At 44.3% G+C, this 12,173-nt stretch overlaps 1 protein-coding gene across 5 annotated transcripts in view; it reads right to left on the bottom strand.

Moving 5' to 3' along the window:
• Trim55 (tripartite motif containing 55) overlaps positions 1 to 12,173 on the bottom strand; it is a 49,036-nt gene that overhangs the window by 30,510 nt on the left and 6,353 nt on the right. For all 5 annotated transcript variants that reach the window (XM_076563667.1, XM_076563669.1, XM_076563668.1 and 2 more), the window contains exons 3-4: positions 11,037 to 11,202; positions 8,699 to 8,794 (exon numbers count right to left, since the gene is read on the bottom strand). In XM_076563667.1, coding sequence (XP_076419782.1) covers positions 8,699 to 8,794; positions 11,037 to 11,202 — 262 coding nt within the window. The remainder of the gene's footprint in view (positions 1 to 8,698; positions 8,795 to 11,036; positions 11,203 to 12,173) is intronic.

Below are 12,173 nucleotides of genomic sequence, written 5' to 3'. Positions count from 1 at the left end.
ATTGATTGCCGGGCCCTATCTGGGACATCAATATCACCTCCCTCCCTTAAGGCTCAAGGGACATTGCAGAGGAGGAGGGAACAGAAAGAACGTAAGAGTCAGAGGCTGGGAAGAGCGCTAGAAAACACTGTCTTCTGGACATGGTGTGGCCACTGCACTCCTTAACTCATAGACGCTGTGGTTACTTGTCAAGACCTGCACAAGCCTGAGCTGCCGACGTCATGTATGGGAGGAGGGCACGTGAGTTCTCGCCCCTACCTTCAGAGCTGTTGGCGGTTAATGGTTGCTGGAGGTGAGGCTCAAGTTGTTTTTTTTTTTTTTTTTTTTTTTTTTTTAGTAAATAGCTCCATACCTAGTTCATGCAAGTAACCTAACTAAATATACTCATATAAGAACAGAAAGTCAGAGAAGGTGTCGGGAAGAAGAAAACATCCAGAGAGAGTGAAATTGGGAGGCAGATATCAGAATACATTATATACATGTATGAAACTGTTAAAGAATATTTTTTTTTAGACAAGTTTTATCTATACAGTCCTGCCTGTCCTGGAACTCAGGGTTTAGACCAGGCTAGCCTCGAACTCACAGAGTCCCACCTGCCTCTGAACTGCTGGGATAAAAGGCATGTGCCACCATGCTCAGTCCAAATAATAAAAAATTTAAAACTTACACAAAATGTGCCAGGTGGTGGTGGCGCACACCTTTAATCCCAGCACTTGGGAGGCAGAGGCAGGCGGATCTTTGTGAGTTCGAGGCCAGCCTGGTCTACAGAGCGAGATCCAGGAAAGACGCAAAGCTACACAGAGAAACCCTGTCTCGAAAAACTAAAAAAAAAAAAAAAAAAAAAAAAAAAGTTTATGAACTGAACATAGGCCATTTATCAGATCTACTATGCTGAAGGAGGGCTTTAAAAGACAAGAATTCTCAAAATGTTTTAGATGTATATCTCTTAGTTCATTGTTTCAATAAAATTAACTAACTGCTTACTATCTACCAGGCATTGCACAACCCAAAACCCTGCCATAATTTCTCAGGGTTCAGGAAATGGTGAATATAAAATTCATAATAAATGATAAATGCAAAACAAAATGATTACATTCTCTAATTTCTAACAGAAAAGAGGCATGTTCTTCTCTTGCTTGTTTGGCCTTTAAGATAATTGTCTGCAGACTGTGACATGAGACAGATCTGCCCTGAAATGTGGAAATTCAGCCTTCTCCTCTGGAGTCCTAAGACTGATAGATTATGGTTTTCAGGTAAACCTGATGGTTCATATGGGAAAAGCTCAGGAATAACAAGCCTCACTTAGTCATTCTGTCCCCTCTGACTTGGTGCCTTTCTGTCTTTCTCAGGAGCAGGACCTCTGGAATGCTGTCAACAATTAATGAACACCCCTGGCTATCAATGTGCTTAGTTTAATTAAGCAACAGGCATGTGCTTCCCAATAAAATAAAGAGTCAATCATTTTGAATCCAATCCTTCTACTGTCTCTGTAAATATGAACCTGCGATACTTTCAATGGTGACCACGTAGTAACCTGAAAAGTAGAAGGGGGAAAATGTAGACTTCATGGGGAAAATGCAGATTTCTTTGCATCTGTGTGTATGCAGATAGGAAACTTTGAAGGGCAGTTATTACCTGAAAAAGCATGATCACAACTGTATTTCTCTCTTCTCCACAAAGCCTTATTCTCTTCAGAGATTTCTCCTTGCTTTTTAATCATAGTACTTTATCTATTTCAATAAACAGACTGAGGCTGATTTCCCATCCTTCCTCTCCCACTTCTCTAGGTAGTAATTGAATTAAGATACATAGTTTGTGAAATAAACTATGTAAGTTTATTTTTTCATATAGCTTCCATTTTCTTCTTTTTGATGTCTCTGGTTTCTATGCTGTGTGTGTGTGTGTGTGTGTGTGTGTGTGTGTGTGTGTGTGTGTGCGCGTGCGCGCACGCTTACACCTTGCACCTGCATGTGTGTGCTTAGCCAGTGAACTAACTCACTTCAATGCACTAGCCACTGTCGTCTGATGTAGTAGACAGGTGCCTACTGATGACAAGCTCCTGGCTGCAGGGTGACTCTTCTCCTGTGTCTGCCAGAACTGTTATATTCTGGTTTCTTAGAAGAATAATTAAAGTTGTCTATAATACCTTAATAAAAGTATAATTCACCCCACTGCCAAGGAGAACATGGATGCAATAAAGGAGGTGTTATTTCATAAAGGGAAGAATATCCTGTGCACACTGACATGGTAAGATGCAGACAGGTAGAATATGTGTTTCTAACCAAGATTGAAACCCCAAAGAAAAATAAAAGCAAATCAGGTACTCAGCTATTCCCATAGAAGTAGGTAGGCTGTCTTCAACATTTACCTAAAGCCATTAACTGATTGTAGCCTTTAAAGAAATGCCAAGATGGAGAAGCTGTTTTCAGCCATCTTTATAATTAGTAGCAACAATACAAAACAAGATGTACAGGGCTGTGGAGACGGCTCAGTGAGGAAAATGCCCCACACGCATAAAGACAAGGGGTTGTGTGCCCAGAACCCAGCAAAAGCTGTCAGGCATGCCAGCCCATCTGTAATCCCAGTGTGGGGAGCAGAGACAGGGACTCCCTGGAGAGCTCAGGCTTGTCAGACTAAGCAGAATGGTGAACTCTGGGCTCAGTGAGAGAAAGGTAAACAATTTCTGAAGATAACTGATAATTGACCTCAGCCCTCTACATATACATGTTCACACATACACCCCCACACATAACACACAAACACATCCATGTAAACTACACACATAAGCATATGACACACATATACAATTTCTTAAAAAGGACATGCAATTGTAAAAGGAAGCTTTGTATAGAAAAATAATAGAATTTATTAACCTAAGCTGGCCGGCAAGCCCCAAGAACATACGTGTCCCTGCATCCCCTGGCGCTATGATCACTAGCATGAACCACCATTCCAGGATTTTCTTACATAGGTTCTGAGTATCAAACATGGGTCTTCAGGCTTGCATGACACACCCTGAGCTGTCTCCCTGTCCTTAATGGTTGGATTTTTATTCGTTCGTTTTTCTTTCTTAGGTACTTATTTTTCTACAAAATTAACATTACACTTTTGATTAACTATCTAAATCCTCCACTAGAATAAACATTTGTCCAAATTCAGTACTGTTGTAGAATATTAGTTTAAGATGTGTTATATTCATTTAGGCTGTGGAATATTTGTTTAATGATGCAAAGATGTGTTGCATTCTTTCATGTTGCATCTGTTTAGCTCTGTAAAGCTGTGTTACTTTGCCTGCTTAAAACATCTGATTGGTCTAATAAAGCTCTGAATGGCCAATAGCAAGGCAGGGGAAAGGATAGGTGGGTCTGCCAGGCAGAGAGAATAAATAAGAGGAGAAATCTAGGCTTGATAAAAGAAGAGTGAGAAATGAGAAGAGAGAGGAGTGAGAAAAGGAGAGGAGGATGCCAGGGGGCAGCCACCAGCCACCAGCCAGCCACAGAGTAAGAAGAAAAGAGATATATAGCATAAAGAAAGGTAAAAAGTCCAGAGGCAAAACATAGTTAAAGGGAAATGGGAAAATTTAAGTTAGAAAAGTTGGCTAGAAACATGCCAAGCTAAGGCCGGGCATTCATAAGGAAGAATAAGTCTCCATGTATTTATTTGGGAGCTAGGTGGCTGGTCTCCCAAAGAATTAAAAAAAAAAAAAAATTTAGGCCGGGCGGTGGTGGCGCACGCCTTTAATCCCAGCACTCGGGAGGCAGAGGCAGGCGGATCTTTGTGAGTTCGAGGCCAGCCTGGGCTACCAAGTGAGTTCCAGGAAAGGCGCAAAGCTACACAGAGAAACCCTGTCTCGAAAAACCAAAAAAAAAAAAAATATTTAGGACATAGTTCTTCCCCAGCATTATGTGAACACAGTGGAACATTCAATAAACTCTTGGAACGTGGGGGTTTGGACAATGATCAAATGATTTGCACATATAAATATTTGATTCCACTCCATTTCATCCTGTCCCAGGGAAATAAATACTTAAATGTATATTCCAAATCTCTACTTTGTCTACTCCTCAAAAAGAAACTCTGAACACAACTATTCAAAGCTATGGAACCCACTTAATCTCTGGACAATTTTTAAAAAGATGATGTGTATAGTAGTGGCAGTCCCACATTAATTAATGATGTCTCTGACTCTACAGCTCTAAGACTCCATGACTTAGAAATGTGGAGATATTTCTGATGTCCTTCAGGCTACAACATTCCTCTCTCCACTCCCAGGCAGTTTCAGAGTGTCAAGACAAAACGTCAGACCCAGTTTAGGCATGTGCCATAGGCACGACAGGGAAATTCTAAAGTGATTATGACCGCTGCTTTCGCCATGTATGGAGCATAGCTCTGTGTCCAAAATAGCCTGAAGATAAAGCCTCAGCCTGGCCACTTGTCACTGAGCACCTGTGACTCTACCACCCATTCATGTCGCCTCCACATTCCTCCAGCGCTCATCTGGACACACGTGTGCAGAAATGCGAGGTTCAGTACTTCAAAAGCCCCATTCCGCTCTCCCCCCAAAAAGAAATAGAAAAACAGACACAAAGTTAGTAACACTGAACAAAGACCCATCTTAAGGTGTGAGGTTAGTAAGCCCAAGCATTCATTTGCAGGGCTCCCCTTGTAAACGCTTGGAGAAGTCCCGTGAACACAGACTAGAATGTTTCTAGGAAAGGAACACATTGGACCTTTGGGCACAAGCCCCTGCCTCTCAGCTGGGGCCCTTGCTCATCAAAACAACTCTGTACTGGCCAGGGTTCTGGGGTCTCCCAGCTGATGCTCACATGTGAGGATAGTGAAGTGATGTGTGGCATTTAAATCATGCTTGCTGTTGATAGCCTTGGCATCGGGCTTTTCTGGGCCAATCCAGACCATTTAAATCCCTCTTGGGTAAACGCTGTGAAGCCTGAGGGCAGGTGGGTGCAGGTTCAGGAAAGCCATGTGGCTCCCTGAGCATAGGTGTAGCTCACTATGCTCTGCAGAAGACAGCGTGCACCCCAGAGGTGTTCATTCTTCCTTCCTCGGCAGTATTTGGGGTTCTCACAAGAATAGAGTGAAGGCTGACTTCCCGTTCACTTGCCACTTTCGCCCTGGAGGGAGCTGCTCAATTTTGCCATTTTGACTAAGCAGGGCTCTGATAATCTTCTTACACCATTGACAACGGCTTCCAGTCAATCAACTGACGGTTCCCTCCTATCACCAGACAAGCGTGCGTGTTCCATGCTGACTCAGGAAGGCATGGTGTAACAGCAAGCTCCTTGAATGTGCCTCTTACCCCTTTTATCAAGCGTGCGTGTTCCATGCTGACTCAGGGAGGCATGGTGTAACAGCAAGCTCCTTGACTGTGCCTCTTACCCCTTTTATCATCGCGGCAATGTGAAACAGGGTTATCAGCCCACTATAAAGCTGAGGAGGTTGAAGGACAAAGAATTTAAGTTGTTCCTTCTTCCACCACCCTGTAGGAGTTAGAGTTGAACAAGGTGGATGTTTGCCTGACCTCAGGCCTTTTGGAGCACAGGAATCATAGTTAAAGGTCTCCGTGTGGCTCTGAGGCAGCCCCTCCATCTCCACGTGAAACACCCAGACTGACAAGAGAGAGCCATGCTTACCCACACCACATCTGCTCACTCCCGCCTGGTATTACCACATCTGCTCACTCCCGCCTGGTATTACCACATCTGCTCACTCCCGCCTGGTGTTACCACATCTGCTCACTCACTCCCGCCTGGTGTTACCACATCTGCTCACTCCCGCCTGGTGTTACCACATCTGCTCACTCCTGCCTGGTGTTACTAGATATAAAAACACCGGACTCACTTTACAATGGTGGGAAAGGCAGGAATACGGAAGTAAGGCATTGAAAATTGCCAGACATGATGGCTTGTGTCTCTAATCCCAGCAATCAGGAGGCTGAGAAAGGACATAAAAACCACGAGTTCAAGGCCAGCCTGGGCTAGAGGGAGAACCTGTCACAAACAAATGAACAACAAAACTCCCCACCCCAGTTTAAAGGTCCTAGCCCTTTAGCATTTCCCTCCCATGAAAGTACTGGTTGGATATGAATGTGAGCATTCAAAGTGGTCAGGTATGAATCTGTATATCCCACACAATATGCAGAACCCTATGCTCATGGTGCTTTTTAAAAAAACCTTATTTCCCAATAAGCCCAATGACGGAAATAAACATGTGAACGTGGGTAGACTAATTTTCCCTCAAAGAACTGGGGTTGGGCTCAGCGTCTTTGTGTGCTAGAAATCACTCTTTATCCTTTTTTATTTTTATTTTATTTTACTTTATTTTTATATAGGCTAGTCTAGAAATTCTAATCCCCCTGCCTCACCCTCCCAAGTAACTGGAATTATAGGTGTCCATCACCAAGCCTGGTGTGAATATGAACACTTTAAAGATGACCAATAGCTTAATGACTCAGAAGGAGCGATAGCATGCCTTTCCAGGACCTTGTGGAAATACTTATAAGAGTGTACCAAGCTGGATGGTGACATTACCAGTAAGAAAGGAGTGATGATCCTGACCTCGGCTGCTCTCCATACTGTCCCTAACTAAACCCTTTCTGCTGAATTAGCTTTAAACCTGTACTTTCTTGGCTTGTTCTCAAGTGTAACTAGAGACCGCTGCTTCCTGCTGAGACTCTGGCTAGCCTCTGTGACAGATGCCCCTTGTCCTTCCTAAACACAGCCAAAGTCAAGTTGTTTCCCTTGCCCAAGACTTCAGTGGCCCACAGGACTTTCCACACATCTTTTGATGTCTTTATCCCAGACAGGAAGCCAACCTCTCCACAAAGACATCTCTGGGGAGGCTTCACAGTCCCAGGAGGTGGCTAGAGACAGCCTCACTCGACACAAGCAACAGACTATTTATAAACACCAGACCCAACGGAGCCCCATATTGGAGTGCTGATTCATGGCCAGTGACTGACTGGTCTTCGCTGTAAGTAAGTAGAGAGAAAACAGCTTACATTGCCCATTTCTGAATCTCTTAGGCTCTTCACCAAGAGAAAATTTTTCTTCTGTAAGTGAATCTCCATGTACCAAAGGTCTTTTCAGTAATGTGAGTGTGGAGAAGAAAGGAAATCGATTTTAGGGATGTGTAAATCTAAGATGGGAAATGATAACTAATGAAGTCTTGAAGCCATCCCATCCCCGAGGACCTGGCCTTCAATTTGTAATAATAGATTTTGCCTTGGTAATAGGAAAATAATGAGACCACACACTTCATGCCTGTAAGATCTTCAGAAGAAGGGAGATTGTCCCCTTTCATGCTTACAGTAACACGGATGGATCTGAAAAACATAATGCTTGGTTCAAAACAAAAAGAAGCTATAATGCAATAGCAATTGTAAAATTAAAAGGCATGCATACCATGATGGTTTGGATGAGAATGACCCCGCACATTCATATTTTGAATGCTTGGTCCCTAGTTGGTGAAACTGTTTTGACAAGAAATAGGAGGTATGGCCTTGTTGGGAGAGGAGTGTCATTGGGGGTAGGCTTTGAAGTTTCAAAAGCCCACATCAGACCCAGTCTCTCTCTCTTTCTCTGTCTCTGTGTCTCTCTGTCTCCTTTCTGTCTCTTTCTCTCTGCCTGTCTCTGTCTCTCTCTCCCCCTGCTTCCAACTTACAGACAGGATGTAGGCTCTCAGCTACTACTGTAGCGCCATACCTGCCTGCTGCCATGCTCCCCACAATGATCGTCATGGACTCAACCTCTGAATCTGTAAGTAGGCCCCAGTTCAATGCTGTCTTTTATAAGTTGTTTTAGTCATGGTGTGTCTTCATAGTAATAGAAAAGTAACTAAGACACATACATTAAAAAACAATACATGAGCCGGGCGGTGGTGGCACACACCTGTAATCCCAGCACTCGGGATGAAGAGGCAGGCGGATCTCTGTGAGTTTGAGGCCAGCCTGGTCTACAGAGCTAGTCCAGGACAGGCTCCAAAGCTACAGAGAAACCCTGTCTCAAAAAATCAAAAAAACCAACCAACCAACCAAACAAACAAACAAAAAAACCCAATACATATTTTATGTGAATGGACACACAGAGACCATCCAACATGTTAGAACTCTTATCTTGGGGAAAGGGGGACAAGAGGAAATAATAGTTTATAAGAGGGGCCTTGCACACAACAATGAGAACAGTGTACCGGAAGCTGAGTGGTTAATACCCCAGCCTGTTAGCCACAGCTGAAGGAACCTTTCTCCTCCTCAGGGTCCCCCATGATGGCTGCTCTGAGAGCCCAGGTGTGCAGGTGACACCTTCATAAGACTTCTGGAAGCACCATGAGCATTTCTGAAGGCTGTCCAGGCTTCCACCAAGAAATCTTATTAAATAATAGCAATAGTGCTCACTTCCATTGCTGGCAACTGACTTGTCTTGTTGCTAATCTTTAAGAAAGAATTGACTGAGGAAGAACACACACAATAACTGAGCAACTGTGGTAAAAGTCTACCTCATCAAACTGTGAGGTGAGTTCTCTGAAGTGCCAGGAGGTGTTTGAGAGACACACCAGGAAGGAGGCCATTCTCTAGGGAAAGAATGGAACGTTGGGAGGGAACTTTCAGTGTGTCACTGAGCCAACCTCTGGACCCTAGGAGTATTAGGATTGGTTCTGCATCCCTGCGAGCCAGCTGACTTACCTCGATTGTTTTGCAGGTGTCCTCCAGCTGGCTGATCACTCCCTGGACCCGGTCGTTGCTTCCCACAAGTATGGCAATGCCGTCACTGAGTTCCGACTAATGAAGAGAAAACAGGACTCAGGATGTCAGGGTTTCCTAGCCACGGATTATCATGAACTGGTCACATCACTATCCTCCGGGGTAGGGGGGGATTTAATCCCTAAGGAGTAAACGAGCCCACGGATCTCTCCTGAGACATGTTCTTACTGGGGGTGAAGAAGAGGAGGCTGCTGGTGAGCTCCATCTCCCGTTTAAGCTGGTGGGGTAGCTCAGTGATGCCACTCTGGCCTCTGGCCCCAGAAAGCAAGTCTGAGGGTGGAGGTGGCCAAGGAAAGCCAGAATGTTCTGTCATTGTTAATTTAGGTGTGAGTTAAGTCACTGTAAGAGGTAGGTGTGGGTGTAGCCTCCTTATATAAAACCCAGGAAATGTGATTTATCCCATCTAAAGGCTGAGGTGGCGGCTAGTCATGGGAAACCATGGAGCCTCCTGATATTGTGAGCAAACTTTGGCTTTGTGTGGGACAAGGTTCCATAGTTTTCATCACATTATTGCTGAAGACCTGGATTCTGTTGAAAACATGAAGAACACCTTGTTATAAGCCATCAATAATAGTACATTGAAGCTGGAGAATTCTAAACATTGTTCATAAGTGGAGCAATGTGACAGACTCAGAGATGTGACATTGGGAGCTCAAAATGAATTGTCTAGTGCAGCTCAGGACTAATTTTACTTGAGCAATAAATGCGGTAAATATTTATCTATTGGGCATATGTATATTTCAATCCTATTATGCTAATGTAGTGCACATACATACAAATGTTCACCAGACTGTCCCACAAACTTGAAACTGTCACATGAGGCTGGCTTTAGCGGAGCTATCACAACCTTAAAATTCCTGTGTTCTTTTAGCCCAAGAAGTAATGTTCCCTTCCTATTTACCCTCCTCCCAAATTGGACAGGGGGCCACAAGGAGTGCTGAACGGAGACTTGGGAAATCTAGTTCTAATCTCCCTTTGGCCTGAACTTCTCCAGATTATTGAGCAACACGTGTAACCAATTTGAATCTGAATTTTCTCATATTTAAAAGGAGAGGTCCAGTCCAAAACCCAGTAAAACTGGTTGTAAAGCATTTGAAAACTGGAGTTGAATCTACATGAGTTTGAGGTAGCCTGGTCTACAAAATGAGTTCCAGAATAACCGGGGCTACACAGAGAAATCTTGTCTTGAAACAACAACAACCAAAAACAAAACAAAACAAAAAACAAAAAAACCTGCAGTCATCAATACATGTGGACGTTACTATGGAAACCTATTAGTAAATGTGAAGAGACTCTGACTGAAAAGGAAAGGCATGGGACTCCTACTCCCCATCCCTCTGCCCATCCCATGAATTTCCAGGCCTCAGGAAAGTTGTCAAAAGCAGATACCATGCAGCTCTATACTGTGCTGGGCCTTGGGGACAAGGAGAGGAGGAATCAAAGTTATTAAAAAAGTAAGCTGAAAATAAGTAATAGCAACAAATGTAAATCATGGTTATTGATTATGACAGGTGTTACAAAAGTTTGGCTTCCAAATTGATTTCAACTCTGGTCCCTGAGGTAAAATTGGAATCGATGGTTGTAAGTGGAAGACGCAACGATGAGGCTGATGTCCCGACATGTGCCCCCCTTTCATTTTCATGAATTCTGGGCTGCTGCAGCAGGATGCAGGGCCGATGAGCAGGGGAGGACCACTGAGTCAGAATGGGGAGGCCCAGATTCACTCCCTGGGTAGAGGGACATGGACTACATTCAAGGGTGCCTTTTGGCATCTGGCCTAGGCGACTTGAAGGCCAGCCGGAGGACCAGTCTTCAAGGTGTTCTGTAGCTGGGTGCCATGGTTGACTCTCCCCCGGGTAAGGAAAGTGGGGGAGAGCCGGGGAACATTTTACTGATGAGCAATAAAAATTATTCTAGGACTGGAAGGGGAAGTGAAGACCATCTAATTCCTGTCTGCGCTGAACTCTGAGTCATCTTTAGCAGCTGGCCCTTGACCAGCCCCCTTAACATGAGGTATCTTCAGCAACCTCCAAAGGTCACAGAAAGTGACCTAGCCCTTCTGCGCCATTTTCTGAACCTTAGCATTCTCCCTCTCTGGCCAACTCCACAACCTTGGACAGAGTCAACTTGAGAACAACTGCAAGACGGTAGGGCCTCCCACATACAGCCTTCCTTTTGCTGGGCTCCCCCTTTTGGCCACAGGAAGCTGCTTCGATAGTGCTTAGAAGGGGCTGAGGAGGAGGGGGATTGAAGTTCCTACCTTCTGCCTCTGGAACACATGGGTCAGGGGAGCCACCTGGCAGTCCTTGTGGGCGCCAAACACTTTGCACAAAGAGCAGGTGGGCACCTCGCAGTTCAGACAGTAGATGTTAATGCGTTCATCTTCATGCTCTTCACACATGGGCTGGTCGGACTTTTTTTCTGGCCTGGGAGGAGGTAGGAAGATACATATGTATCAACAACTACCCAGAGCTTTTCATGTTCAATTTAGTGCTGACAAATCTCTGTCTGCCTGAGCTGAGACTCAGGACCACAGACACTCATTCGCCAGTTAGCATTTGTCAAATTTTATGGTGTGTTCGCATCAGTTCAAGATTTAAAAACTGATGCGTGAAATTCCTGAAAGTTTGGCCCTGGACTCTTGCCAACCATTTGGAACTCATTCCAGCTCTGTGCCCACAGACAAGCTCACAGGTTTCTGGAAACCTTACTATGGATGGAGAGGAAGTTGCGGGTGAGCTCCATCTCCAGTTTAGTTAGGCTGGTGGAATTGCTCAGTGCCGCCCTCCAGCCTCTGGCACCCAGAAAACCTTTCCTACCTACAAGTCTGATAACTGAAGCGCCAAGGAGATATAGAATCAGTTTGCTATAAGTGTTGCCTCCTTATACAAGACCCAGAAAATTGGATGTATCCCACATAAAGACTGAGCCTGGGAGCAGCAAGATGGGTTGGTGGGTACCGGCACTTGCTACCCTCCCTCCATCCAGGACTGCATGGTGGAAGGACAGAACTGGCTGCTGTGAATTGTCTTCTCCATGAGCACACCTCGCCCCCACACACACACACCATAAATAAATACATGTAACATTTTAAAAGTTAAGACTCAGACTGTTAGAAAGGTTTGAAAATAAATCCAAATTCACAAGTTTCCCGTAGTCCCAAATGTAGTTATTTAGAAACGTCTTACTTCAGCCACTACTTTTTTTTTTTTTCAGTTGCTGATGAGATCTCCTTCTTAAAAAGCACAGGGTTGTATGGACAAGGAACCCATTTAGCAAGTAAGAGACGGTGTTTCTAAAATCAAAATGAAATAGAGCAGCCAAACCGTGAATTACCTGTGGTAGGAATTGCAAGAATTAAACGTGAAAGTGTTGCTTCAGGTATTTGTGTGGATTT

This window comes from Peromyscus maniculatus, chromosome 2 (genome assembly GCF_049852395.1).
Source record: "Peromyscus maniculatus bairdii isolate BWxNUB_F1_BW_parent chromosome 2, HU_Pman_BW_mat_3.1, whole genome shotgun sequence".
Taxonomy (NCBI): Eukaryota; Metazoa; Chordata; class Mammalia; order Rodentia; family Cricetidae; genus Peromyscus; species Peromyscus maniculatus.
Note: the sequence above shows the minus strand (reverse complement) of the source record. Positions and strands in the feature narration are given on the sequence as shown.